At 34.7% G+C, this 14339-nt stretch overlaps 2 protein-coding genes across 4 annotated transcripts in view; both read right to left on the bottom strand.

The window, feature by feature from the left end:
• Positions 1-12962, bottom strand: part of LOC129721157 (probable phospholipid-transporting ATPase IA) — a 162006-nt gene extending 149044 nt beyond the window's left edge. The window contains exons 1-2 of one of the 3 annotated variants that reach the window (XM_055673392.1): positions 12378-12962; positions 12028-12042 (exon numbers count right to left, since the gene is read on the bottom strand). In XM_055673392.1, coding sequence (XP_055529367.1) covers positions 12028-12042; positions 12378-12504 — 142 coding nt within the window. In that variant the 5' untranslated portion in view covers positions 12505-12962. Of the gene's footprint in view, positions 1-12027; positions 12089-12377 lie in introns of all 3 variants that reach the window. The other 2 variants (XM_055673399.1, XM_055673393.1) reach the window with 2 other exon arrangements.
• The window catches only part of LOC129721159 (5-hydroxytryptamine receptor-like), a 422605-nt gene that overhangs the window by 35092 nt on the left and 373174 nt on the right, over positions 1-14339 (bottom strand). The window lies entirely within an intron of this gene.

Below are 14339 nucleotides of genomic sequence, written 5' to 3'. Positions count from 1 at the left end.
TGAGTATTTCCGTAATCGAGATGATGTACAGAGGTCAAAATTAACCCTAGATGCCATTCTGAAATCCAAAATGGTAACCTCTGGTTACTGGAAAGCAGCCTAAAATGGTCGTATACAAAATGAGATTGAATCTCCAGAGTCCCGAAAGCAATCCCAGACGCAATTTTAAAACCTCAGGTGCCGAATATCATCTATTTTTTTGAATGACTTTGAGCCAGTTTAACAACACTCCTTATTGTATTTACCAATTATTTGAAAACAGTATTTGATTTCCAACAACTCATCCCAAAACTTCTTTGCGATTCAACTGCGCGTTTCAAAGTAGAAGATATAATAATAATAGAGTTTTATACAACAGAATACTAACGGGTAACAACTAAAACTTTGGATTTTTATTTGGTTCCCTCAACAAAAAAGACGCTCAGTGAGAAATGAGAGCCAACCAAAAATAATGTTTAAACAATGAATTCGTCATTAGAAAAGAACATTGCTAGTATGGGAATATCGCATATAGGTACAAAAGAATAAATCAATTTTTCGAAATTCGTTCATAACATTTTAGTAGTTTTACCCACTTTTCGCAAAGGTATATGCAAGCCTTCGTACTTTGATACGAAAGAAGAGCCTTTCCTTCGGCGAGAAAGCCAAACGCTAGGACAGGAAGTATCGTCGCTTGACATGGACACCGAATGTTCACGCAACTAAGGGAGAGAACAAAATTTATCGTTGCTGATTGTAACTTCACCCACAAGATTGCCTTTTGTCATGTCTCCTGGAACGACAAAAAACTCAGACTTACTCGAGAAGTGAATTGGATTGAAGGCGATAACACTTTCAGCATTTTTGGGGTGTCTGGTAACGTGTTCGAAATTTGGTAATTGTCGCTGGCACGAATGATGTTAGAAGCAAAGACAAGTTTGAAGAGCACCATATCCAGATATATTTTACTTAAACCACTGCGAAAAAACTCTTGATAAAATTGTTTGGTATGATTGCCAAGCTCGTGATTTGACTAAATGCTTAGCGCTAGGACGGTACGAAACAGAAATGCTGCTAGAAATACAGCCAGCCCCTTGTAACTTTAATAATAAAATTTATGTGTTTGGCCAGGTTTCCCAAGCCGAAACATTCAAATAGGCGAAATAAATTGAATCGTTTGCGTACTTGTGTACTGTCTGCTACCCAAATTTCACCAAAGATGTACGTTTCCGAAAGAATTCCCACACGATCCTTGTTGCCGTTTGTCAGCTTAGTTATAAAATACAACACAGTCGTTGCTCTATACCATATTTACAGATGACGCTGTAATTCAAACGCAAAATTTGCCCATCTGCCTGACATAGAATGCTTGGAGAAATCTACAGAATGAAACAAAGCCGAATTCAAGGCGCGCGTGAACAATTCGTGGAAAACCGAAAATTCGCTCGACAGTCACCGGGCGCGGGGTGGGTTTTGACAAACGATGGGCTGAGTTCGGGTCAGTGGGTGGCCCAGAATTGGACTGCTATGGCAGCCAACGTGGGGGGGGCCGGCACAATAATCGTATTTAAAAGCATCAACATATAAGCCGTACTCAACTTTGCCAAAGCACCTTCCAGTGTATCAAGGTCAGTGGTAAGGATGCCTCGGAGGGTCTCGGTTTTGCTGTATTTATGGTCTTCGTATTGGAAGGCCACCCGCAGCCTTCGTGTGAAAAATGAACTCGCGAAGTTGGCGTAGTATTTTTACTATCAATTTGTTTTTTTTTTGTGAAATTAGAATGTAGGGATAGTTTTTTCGAGGTTTCTGTGTTGATAGACATTGAATGCACCAGCACTTAATTTTGGACAGGCGGCCGGTAGCCGCTGTAAACTCAAAATAATAAACAAATTAATGTGCATCTTTAATAGCCAAACCGATGCCGGCATGTCGCCGTGATTTAGGGAATCCAAAAATAGTCGAGAGCGTGGCGACCAAATTACTCGCCTGAGTTCCATTCATACTTGTTGCATGGTATAGGAGAGTCCACTATTCTGTCATAATGCCTTTGGTAAAATATATATTTCAACTTAAATGCCATTTTTCATGTTTTTTAGGTTAAAAAAAATACGAACGCGCGTTTCACCCTTTCACAAAAGATATCAGAGGTTGAAATCCCAAAGTACCAAGTGACCAAAGTCAAGTTAACACAATCTACCTCAAAGCTCGGAGGCTTCTGGGAAAAGCGTCGCTTGTAGCCTTTCGAGCGACTACCAAATTAGCACATTCGAATAATGAATCTACTGAGGTATTGCCACGATAGCAACGTGATAACGAGTATCCGGAGGGATTCATTTCGACCGATAATTAAATGACCTTAGCAGAAGAAAACTGATTGGCCATCGTTTGCACAACCAAAGTCAGCTTGCTACACGTGAGCAAATATTTGCTCATCTGTCTGGAAAGGAACCCACAGCACCGGGCAGGTGTAATCAACAATGGTGTTATCGTGCGTGTTTTCGGGGAAACAAAGCAAAAGCTTGGGGGCGTTGGATTGGCATCAAATCGGCACACCTTTTTCCAGGCGAACAACGGACCGTCCAAAAGGCACACCTTTTCGCCTGCCTGCAGACATCTGCTGAGCCTTCTCTGTGCCGGTGAGAATGTTTATCCAGTCAGAATCGAGTTCCTATCTATTTGCTATGGTTAATGTATTTCCGTTGTACGAAAGCAAAACGATTTCGCTTCCTGCGAATGTCAGTACGAAGTAGAATGACGCGTTCCGGTGGCTTGGCAACATATCCAAGGTCGCACGGACTGCTAGCGAGAAGCGCTTTACGACGATGCCACCAGCGAGGATAACATTGTTGAGCCAAGTTTTATGAGCTTTTCCGGGCGTACGTAACTGACTATTAAACTGCACCGTAAAACGATTTAAATGCCCTGTTGTGTTTTAATTTGACCGTCATTCTTCACAGTATGATGTTAGAAATTACAAAGTATGTAATAATTTTACTGTTGTTTTATGTAGTTGCGTTCCTTGAGACGAGTTTTCTACTCTATTGAATTTCTCATAAACTATGAACATAAATAAATTCAGGCTCGAGTACTAGAAATTTTTTTTTCCATCGAATCCGTCGCAGACTTGTTGAGTGAAATGTTTTATTAATATGCATTTCTTAAGTCTGAACCGTTACATTTTCGTATCTTTAGGTACCATATTTACTTTCTCACTAGTACTACTCAGAAGAGCAAACAATGTGTCACATGATATGCCATAGCTGAGTCCGCCCACACTCCAGTGCTTTCCTAGGAGCAGCCGGAGGATGAATTGTAATTTCAGTTATGTTTACTTAAGTTGAGCATAAAATATTTTTTAGCAGAGAAATAAGAAGTGCTGAAAGAATTAGACTTTCGCAATTCAATTTAGCTCCCGACTATACTTTCTTGTTATTGGTGTGCATTGTAACGGATTCAAACGTTACTAAGAGCCCCGCGTGCTGACAGGAAAGCTCTTGGGGAAACTAGTAATCAGCAGCAATAAATTTTGTTTCCCTATTGTCGAGGTAGGTTGTCAAATGCTGTGACTTTGAATAAAACCTTGTTTTACTCTCGTAAGAAACAACTCAAACTTCACAACAGGGTTAGTCAATCTGTGATATTTTTACTGAACTGTGGAGTTTCGAGAAATAAACGTATTTTATTCATAGCTGCTTGATCAGAATTTTTGTATTGAGCAATTCTCGCTGAAACGGTCGCACTGTTTTTTTTTCTTCACAAATTACTGTCGCACTGGTGACACAAGGTCTTTCAAAAAGGATATGTTTGTGTCTAAAAGATTGAAAGTAGTGAAAAATAAGAAAACCACTTTGCTTCGGACACAAATAGGGTCAAACGGTTTTGAAAAAAAGTTGTATTTCGAGCATTTTCTTTTGAATTTGTCATTAAACAAACAGCATGGTGCTTAAAAGAGGATATCACTTTTTAACCCTAGAACGATAGTCTGCGTCAATTTGACTCCTCGCTTTTGGTGACATAATCCTCTTCTTTTTCAAATAGTGTGAATCTATTTTCGTTATTCAAAAAACTAAATTCTGGTATTTGTTATGTATCGATGTTTTCGATTGTAAAGATCACTTATTATTAGATTTTAAACGAAATTTGCATATGAAATGATTTAAAATTCATTAATCAATTTAATGCCAAAATGAGATTATTTTATCAGGGTTAAAATCAAGCTTCGAACTTTTCAATTTTTTTCTGAAGTAAAACTTCCGACCATATGACTCAATCGAAAGGTACAATTAAAATTACTTCTACTTTGAAAAACAAGAGCGACAAATGAGAGCGATGAGATGGATATAGGCATTGAGATGAGTATAGGAGCGATTACCCTATTCATTTTTGTTTGTAAAATCTTCCTTTTCCATACGTTTTTTCTCTTCACATTCTGCAATTATTTTCTTATATTTTTTTTTTCATTTACTGCGTTCCTATTCTACTTCCGCAATCAATTTGTTACATTTTTGTTTCACCCTTATAGATAGCTTTCGTGAATTTTATCCATTTTTTTTCATTTTACCATTTAGTTTCTACGCTTGCTTTTCTCTTACTTTTGCATTTTTGTTCAATTTTCCATTCATCATTACTATTTTCTGTTACCTTTTATTTACTTTTTTACCCTTTGTATTACTGTTTACTATACTCGTTTTTGTTTCAGTTTTACATTTTCTGTCGATTTTAAATTTACTTTTTCTACATATTATTTGTCAACGTTTGTTTCCTTTTTTATTTTTATTTCTTCCCATTAACGAAATTTACTCATTCCTTCGTTTTTCATTTGTTGTTTTTCGGTTAAATCCTTCATATTTCCTACGCATTTGCTTGTTTCCATGATTTCTTTAGTTTTTAGTTATTTGACTATTTTTTCTTTCTAAAATTCTTTTTCTATCGTTTCAATATTTTTAACATGCAATGCAATATTTTCAACATCCATCGAAATAATTTCTGGTTCTGAATTGCTACTCTTATTTCGTTACTTAGTACTCTTATTTTTATAAATATTATTCTTTTCTTGTCCAATTTCTATATCCTGGTTGCCTCATTCCAACTTTGTTTTCGTATGTCATTTGTCTTTCTTCAAATACAATTCCGCTTTTAATTTCACCTTTTTATTCCTTTCACGCATTAATCAAATCCATTTCGTTTTTATTTCTCTATTTCCGATTTCTTCTTTTAAACTATCTTCTAGTTTTATTGGCTATTCCTATTTTTTTTTTGACATTTCCTGATTCACTTTCCCTTTTATCTTTACTTTTTTCGCATTTCCTCTTTTGTTTTTTTGATCCTAAACCTTTTTTTGGAGTTTCGTGAATTCGAAACAAAAACATTCTGTCATCCCCTCGAGTGTTCTTCTTGACGAAACTGAGTTCAAATCTACTATGGAATCATGCGAGATGTTTGCAAAATTTTTCGTTTCCGTTTTCGCTGATAATTTTGCTTCCGATCCAGAAGCTGATATCGCCTCAGTAGACGTTCCTGTCGATTTGGTGGATCTATGTGCATTCGAAATGATAGTCGCAAGTAAAAAATTGAGGCGATCGTGCTGCCCTGGTCCAGATTGTCTACCAGCTACAGTTTTTGCTCGTTTGAGCAAGCTTAATTTGCGGTGATATGGAAGCAGTCGTTAATGTTTCCTGTTTTCAAAAATGGAGACCGTAAGACCGTAAGGAATTATCGTGGAATTACGAGCCTTTCTGCTGCATCGAAGTTATTTGAGATAATTGTAAGCAACTTTATTCTTGAACGGACAAAGTGCTACATTTCCCCAGATCAACATGGTTTGATGCCTGGCCGATCCGTCTGTACAAATCTGCTGGAATTCACGTCAACCTGCACTGCCTGTGATCGCATAATTGTAACATTCGACATTTTATGGATTTCGTGCTTTTCATTGGGAAATGCTTAGAATAGTATGTACTTTTTACATCTGGAAAAATCTGCTTATGTTTGTGTGAAAAAAGTCGTAAAAAATACCAAGTTGTTTTGTCACATAGCGTAAATAACCGCATAATTGTCACACTACTTAACTTTTTCAACTTTTTTGTCGAAAAAGTTTCCATCCAAATCCACATCTGCATCCTTTGGAACTCGGAAGTTATTCTGGTCCGGTAACCAACCACCGGTGATCCGTTTCTGATGTTCAGCTCATGCTTGTTGAATACATGAAAAACTTCTTTTTCCATGTGATATATTCCAAAAGTAGCTTGAAAGTGACGGCATAAATGTATCATTGCAAAAATTTCAACCAATTTGACTTCAAAAGTAATATTCAATGTATACATAGTGTAAAGTAGTGCTTTCTTCATGATACTAAGTTTAGTTAAAGTGTCTATTTGCGAGAATATATTAGTAACAATGCATTTAAGGTCAAAATATAAAAGTGCGAATTGCTCGAACAACCAATTTTGCAAATGTTACAAATATGCGATTATGGGCAGTGCATCTCTCACATGGAGCAAAAGGCGCAAGTTGATGCAGCAGTTGATCGTATTGGCCATTTTTCTATTAGTTGATATGCTATGGTTTATGACAGGTGTATGTGTTCTTTTTTGTTCATGGATTGTTGTGTATGGTATTTGTACGTCTGGTGTGTGTTATATACTTTGGCTATTGCAGAATTAAATATTTACACCCACAATAGTCCCACGTCAAGCCTACGTTTGTGCACTCAAGCACATACCCTTTAACTTTTAATTCTTGCTTCTCTTCAAGACTCTTTTCGTCTTTGTTTTCTTTCCTCTTCTAACTTATTTACCCTTTTATCTTCATTCTAACTTTTGTTTTTGATGTTGTTTCTCTCCCTCCTTCCTTCATTTATATTTTCAATTTCACTTTTGTTTTTGTTTAAGCAGTAATCTCATCTATTTATAATTCTTTTTACATTTCTAATTGCCTAAAAATTAACTCTCGTATTTTGTTTGTCATTTTCCGTCTTTATATTTCTTTCCTACTGTACATTTTCGTTTTCCTTTGCCGTTACTCTTTAGAAATCTTTTGTTTATTTGTTCTTAGTTTTCTAATTCTCGTTTCTCTATCCCCCTCAATTTTTTCTTTTTTCTTTTAATCTTTTATTTTTATCACAAACTTTTTACAGAACATTTGTTCCATTTACACTTGATAGTTATTTTTCCGTTTATTTCTGAGATTTTTTCTATTAATTAAATTATGTTCTATTTTAATTTGAGTGTTTATTTTGTTTTCTTTTTAGCTCTTTCCTTTTTTCTTTGCATATCTTTTCTGTTCTAGTTTCCTATTTCCATTTCTATTCACAAGTTTTTTTATTCATTTATTCTTAGCTTTTTTATCATTTGCATTCTTTTTCGTTTTTTTTTTGTTTAATTTCTTATTCACTTTTTTGCAATCATTTTGTCAATTTCCGTTTTCTATTTTCCTTCGCTGTGTTCTTTGCTAATTTAATTTCTGATCTCTTTTTTTACTTGTTCTATTTACTGCACTTATTTCCATGTCACTTTTCCTTTTAATTTTCTCCCTTGTTTGTTTGTAGGTGGTCCCCGTGGCTCTGTGGTTAGCGATGTCGGTCGGCTAGCTCTCCCACACGGTTGTGATATCGGGTTCGATTCCCGATCGAGTCGAGGATCTTTTCGAGCTGGAAATTTTCTCGACTCAGCACTGAAGCACGGTGTATCGTTGTACTTATCCTACACATGCAAAATGTGCCAAAAACAATATCGATAACGAATTCTCTCAACTAATCTAGTTGATCGAGACCGCTATTAGCCTCCATATTGTATATATTGTTTGTTTGTAGTTCCTTTTCACATTTCGCATTTCTCATTCTTATTTATTTTTTTTTTGTTCCTTTGCCATTTTCCTTACATTAAGACCTTTGTCAATTCTTTCGCATTGGCCTTTTTTAATTCTTCCCTCCTTCTTCCCATTGTGTTATATTTTCTAGCTTTTCCATTTTCACTTCCCACTTCTATTTCTCATTTTCATTTTCATCCCCTGTTATCATCCCTTTTTTTCATTCCAATTCTGTCCATTTCCCTTTCGGATTTTCGTTTCTCATTTTTGTTTTTTTTTCTACTCCCTCATATTTGTCTGATTCCCTTCTAACTTTTATCGATTTGACTTTCCTTCTTATTTCATGTTCGTGTAGTTGTTCTTGTTTTTGCTATTTATATTCACACACAGTACCAAAAAATGAAATTTACAACTAATACAAATGAAAGCACATAACGATTTCTAGCACATAAAGTGAAAAACATACACAATTTCACACCTTAATAATTCATTTATTTATTCATTTATTACATTACAAGACATAACATCACAAGATTTTTTTTTCTTTTTTTTTATTTCACATCATTTCGCCTCTCTATTCCTTTTACTTATCTAATTTTATTGTCCTTCAAATCTCACTTGATCTTTTGTTTCCTATGTTATTTGTCTTCATCCATTTTTTTTAAATTTTACTTTTGTTTTCGTTTAAGCGGTGATCTCATCCATCTATTTCTCTGTTTCTTTCTACATTTCTAATTTTCTAATCTTAGCTCATATAGATCATTATAGCGTTATCGTTTCTCTTTTCTATATTTGTTTCCTATTTGAATTTCCTGTTTTCCTTTGTCATCACTCTTTAGAATTTCCCACATATTCCTTCCTTAGTTTTCTAATTTTCGTTCCATTTCCCCATTCTGAATCATTATATAATCATTTTACTCTTTTCTGATTCTTTCCAGGATTTTTTTTTAAATTCAATAAATCTGCTCTGTTTCAATTCATTCACAACTTGCTTTGTTCACAACTACACGTTCCCAGTTTTAATCGCCTTTCTTATTTCCCTTTTTGTTTCGCCTTCAGCATAAATCTTTTTCATTTCAGTTTCCCTTTTTCCTTTTGCTACTACTGTTCACAAATTCATCTACTGATTCCCCCTTTAGGTATCCAATTAATTCTCATTTTTAAGATTTTGTAAAGATTCCCTTTTTTAATTTACATTTTTTTGTCTTGTTCAGTTCCTCATTATTTTTTCATGTTTTTTTAAATTCTCTATTTTGCTTTGCCGTGGCCTTTTCTAATCTATTTACTTTTCTTATTTTAATTTCTCACTTTCCTTTTTCATTTTCCTTTTGCATTTCTCATTCTAATTTATCTTTTTTATTCTTCTGCTATATTCCTTAGAAAACGTCCTTTGTCATTTTCTTTACATTTCTCTTCCTATATTCCTTTTTGATTTTCTTGTCCCATTTTTTTCCAATAGCCCATATTTTCATTGTTCATTTTCTTTTCTTTCTCTACTCTCTTCTCTTACTCATTTCCTCTTTAGTTTACTGATTTTCCCATTCCATTCTCCCATTTTCTAAAGTTTTGGAAAGGGGAATGATCCTCTTTTCTATTTGCTTTTCTTATTTCTTTTTTTTGTTTGATATCCCATTGTTTTTCATTGATTTTCTAATTCTTTTTCTAGGCTAGGTGTCTTTCTAACTTAATTCTCATTTCCATCTTCCTTTTTTTATTTCCTTTTACCCTGTTTTTGGTTTGTTTTCATTCTAGTTTCTCTGTAGTTCTCTTCCACATTTCTCAATCAATATACTTTTTATTCTTTTTCGTTTTTCTGTTATAAATGCCTTACAAAATTGTCTCTGCATATCCCTTTTTTCATTTCTTTTTCTCACTATTTTCTTGTTGTTTTGTTCTATTTTCCCTATTTTTTCTCTTTTTATTTTATATCCATGTTCCCCTGGTTTTATTTTTCTTTCCAAAACTTTTTTTTATGTGTTTCTCATTATTGAATTTCATTATCATAGTTCATTTTTCCGTTGATTTTTCATTTACCTGTTCCTTTCTATTTTTCTTTTCGATTCTCACTTACTGATTATACTTCCCTACTCATTTCTTATTCCTCATTCCCACTTTTTCATGCTTTTTGCTGTTTTCTTTCACCGAAAACAGGAAAATCCAACTTCGCTTTGTTATTTATTTTACTCATCTTTTTTCTTTGCACTTTCACATGTCTGCTCGTTTTTGAAAGAAAAAATGGAAAAGAAATATGCGGAATGGAAATGAAAATGGGATATAAAGATGATATGAAAAAGCGAACTTAGGGAAATGAAAAATTGAATAGAAAGAATAATAGTTAGGAAAATAAGGAACGTTAATACGTCAAGGAATTAATAAGAGTTAATGATAAAGTGATTTAGAGAAAAGAAAATGAATGAAATGAAAAAAATCGAAAATGTTAATTGAAAAAAAAAAAAAAACAAAACAATGAACAAAGATGAAAAAGTGATTTTTTCCTTTTAACAAATAGGAAATGGGAAAGAAAAATGAAAATTGGAAACCTGAAAGGAAAGGGAAACTTTGAAGTGTAATGGGAAAGATAAACTGCAAAGTAAAATAGAAAAGATATATGCGTAACAGGAATGATAACGGAAAACAAAAACGAATATTAAAACAGGTAAACGAATTCTAGATACGGAAATAAATGGAGGACGAAAAATAGAATTGATGAGATAACTGCGTAAATTGGATACAAAAATATAAAATCAAAATGAAAATCTAACAGCGAATTAAAAAGGATAAGAGAAATACGAGGGAAATGAAAAACATAATGAATAGAAGAAAAAACAAAAAGAAAAAGCACAAATAGGGAAAATTCAAATAGATAGAGTATTATTGTTGGTTTAGAAATATAGAAACCAAAAATTAAGAAAATAGAAGTACAAAAGGGAAACCTAGTAAAACATATATATGATAATGAGTATTGAGAATGGTAAATAAAACTGAGAAAGAGAGATAGGAAATAGGCTCAGTAAAAGATAATATACTCCATAAATGAAAAATAAAGTGAAATTGAAAAAAAAAAAGAAATGGAATAAGAAAAATAGAAGAAAAAATACGGAAAGGTAAAATATGTGAGAAAAAAAACATGTGGAGAAAAACAAAAAAAATGTACAACAGAAAATGGAGTAGAAAATTACATAGTTGCAAAAATAAAAAACCCGGGCAAAAAGCAGAATTGAAAACATAAAAACAAATAAATAAAACTAGGATACATTGAATTTAAAAAAAAAATTGAAATAAAATGTTAAATAAAAATAAAATGCCAAACGACGATTAAAGATATTAATAGGGAAGAAAGAGTAGAGATAATTTAAGGAGAAGAAAGATACTACAAATATCATGTGGAACCGATAAAAAATAGCGAAGGAAAAAGAAGAAAAAAGAAAGTCACGGAGAGGTGGAAAACAAATAGGAAGACGGTATGGAAATAGGAACAAAGAATACGCAAAATTTCGAAGCAACTGAAAATGGAAAATTTCAATTCGAAATCTGAACTAAATAGTACCAGCAAATAGAAACTAAAAAAGAATAGAGCTAAATAACGGAAACAGACTATCGAAATGAAAATGTGAATGATGAAAGAAAATAGGCAATAATAATAAAGTATGGAACCTCGGAGGAGAAGTGAAATGTTTTTTTCCTTTCCTCCTGACTGAAGATTTAATAAGAATTTACCCTGAATGTTCTTTGATCAACAGATAGAACAGCATTTTCATCCTATTGTTATGAATCTTAAAACAATTAAAATCGATAGAAATCGACTTCCGCACACGTGTTGATAGGCAAGTCTTTCTTCTGTATAATGGAGCTATTCCAAAAAGTCGGCGAGACAGTTAAACGGTTCGTTTTGAATAACTCAGCCTCTGAGGGAACATTTCTCAATAACGTAACGCGGTATTTAGCAGTTTTCAATATCCTGCCTCCCCATAACTCTATTTCGCATGGTGATCTCGTGCCGTGTGATACTTTGCAGATTATTCCTATTCTCTCTCCAGAGCGCATTACGTTATATACGAATATCCCCTGATGGTAACGCCGACATAACTCTAAAATTATAGCATTGTGTACCCCGGCATGTAGGCAAGCAGCTTGTGCTGCTTTTTTATTGCAATTTGCCATCAGCTGATTCGAATTCACGCACACACACAGTATTGAAGTATTGAAATTGAAAAAAAAAAAAAACGATAGTGATAGGCTTACATGTTCGCCTCGCAGCTATAAAGTACCGGTGGGCGAGATGGACCAACCATGGTCTCAGCCACTGTCAAACGACACAAAGGAAAAAAAAAAAAAAAAAATAAAGTACCGGTGGTATGCATGCACAAGATAAGAGAGCACAAAAAAGAAAATAAATTTTATATTTCTTTGCGGTTCACTGGATTTATGATAGTATGAGTCAATAAACATTGTGATTTTCGCTACCCTGATAATTGGTTTAATCAACTTTGCTTCACATTATGATGTTCTATGGGATGAGTTACAGAACGGGGTGGATTTTCGCTTACTGCTAAATGTAGGTCATGGTTTTTTGAGAATGAAAGTTTACTTACGTTCTTCACTTTCGTCCAGTAACAGACCATCCTCGTTGAAGGTCCCACGTCGACGTCGGCCAGAGCCTGCTTCGAAGACGCTTCCTATTGGCAGCAATATTCTGCGAATTTTCACAGCAAAACTCATAACCGAACGATTATTTTTATCAAACTACAAACACACAATTTCTTCTTATAATAAACACTTTTTTCCTGTATTATAACTATCCCACACAAAACTACTACGCCGTGAAAATGATTTGAAAGTGAAAGCCCCACATTTGGCACAAAACACAACAGAGATGAGTACCACCAATTACTGCCCAATCACGCATCGAACGAACGCGGCACTCTCCCGGCTAGATTGGCAATTTGCAATGCACCAGAGGCAACTTTGTGGCAAGAATCTAACAAGTAGAAACGACGAAAAGTGACCTTTCGATCCGCGCGCTGCGGGATCCAATCTTCTGTCATCGGACGCACTGAAATGGTTTCTCTATTACGACGACGGCCAACCGGGGTTCCGTTACCAATACAATGCGACGTGCAAAACAGAGTAGTGTTTAGTTACTGCAAAAATGCAATTGCTCCATTGGTCGGTCATACCAAAAGGCAGCCAGCGAACGTCAGAGGCGTTGAAGATGAAAAATAGCCATAAACAACAAGTGCGATAAGAGCAGCAATCAAACGAGCGCGAGAATGTTTTGATTACAGAGTGCAGTGAGCGAACGAGAGCGAGAGATGTGAATGTGTGCGTGGCATCCGGCCGGTGTCGGAGTCGGAGAAGATGACATGCGCGTTTGGTCGGACAGGGTGTGAACGCAGCCACTTCGAGGTGACGTCCGAAAATGTTGGCTCAATTTAAAAAAAAATAGGTTTTATAACCTGATTTGATAAAAAGATTGTTTGATTTCAACGTAAAGGATTAAACTAGAAACTTGTCGTTATGAATAAAAAACCCTTGGGAAAAGTGAATCGTTTTTTTCTTAGTTAGTGACTTGTGCTTCATATTATAAGATAATTATCTGAGATAGAAAATAAGCATTCACTGTACAAGCTTTTAGGGTGGGCGTTTGATGCTATAAAAGCATAGCATAAGAGGAGCTAAAAGCTTTTTTTTACTCAAAAGTTTGGAGTGCCTTCAGATAATGTGGACGCATAGTAGCTTACACTATTGAACAGTGTTTATCCTTGCGGGAATAATTACGATTGCATTTTATTATTTCTGTTTCACAAAACTCATGGATATATTTACTCACTCAAACAGTTTTACTGCGTTCCACGATAGTGCCGTTCCTATTTATTTACCACGTTGATTATATTATTTCCAAGCAGAGGAAACAATTTTGCTGTTCATGATGAGTTTCAGGCTAGTGCGTCTGTTACTGATTAGGAGCCCCTGTTTGCAATCGAAAAAAACTTTGTGAGTGGAAAGGTTTAGGAAATTTGACCAACATTTAATAAACTACTTCTATTTAATAGATTTTTTTCTATTTAAAAGTCCATCAGGTGAATTTGGATGATTTTTGGTTTGGAGAAAAATTTGAACAAACCTACATATAGAATGAACATATTCAAAGGGAGCAGCCAACATATCGGAAAAGTTTCATTAGTAGAAAAGCGAGTGTTCTTTACTTAAGCTTAGAGAGTGCTCAATAATAACCGATCTCATCTTCAATTAGTGAAATTGATTTGGGGTCAACTGCTTTCTCCATACTGACGAGAAACTTTCTCTGCTGTAGTTTGTCCAAGTTCTACAACTGAGCTCTTTTCAGAATCAACTTCACGTTTTGATTGTGGAAGTTTTGCAGTTTTCTTATCAGCACTAAAGCCAGAGGAGCAGCTGGATCGGATCTGCAATTTTGTATAATCAGCTGCCTTCAATCTTAAGCTTTCATGGATTGTTCATCCCAAATGGGCGGATCCAGAGCACAGCCATAGTCAATCAAAATCTATCCCATCTTGGTGGTGATCAAAATTGTG

This window comes from Wyeomyia smithii, chromosome 2, assembly GCF_029784165.1.
Source record: "Wyeomyia smithii strain HCP4-BCI-WySm-NY-G18 chromosome 2, ASM2978416v1, whole genome shotgun sequence".
In the NCBI taxonomy this organism is placed as follows: domain Eukaryota; kingdom Metazoa; phylum Arthropoda; class Insecta; order Diptera; family Culicidae; genus Wyeomyia; species Wyeomyia smithii.
The sequence above is the reverse complement of the archived record's forward strand: the minus strand, read 5'-3'. Positions and strand labels throughout refer to the sequence as shown.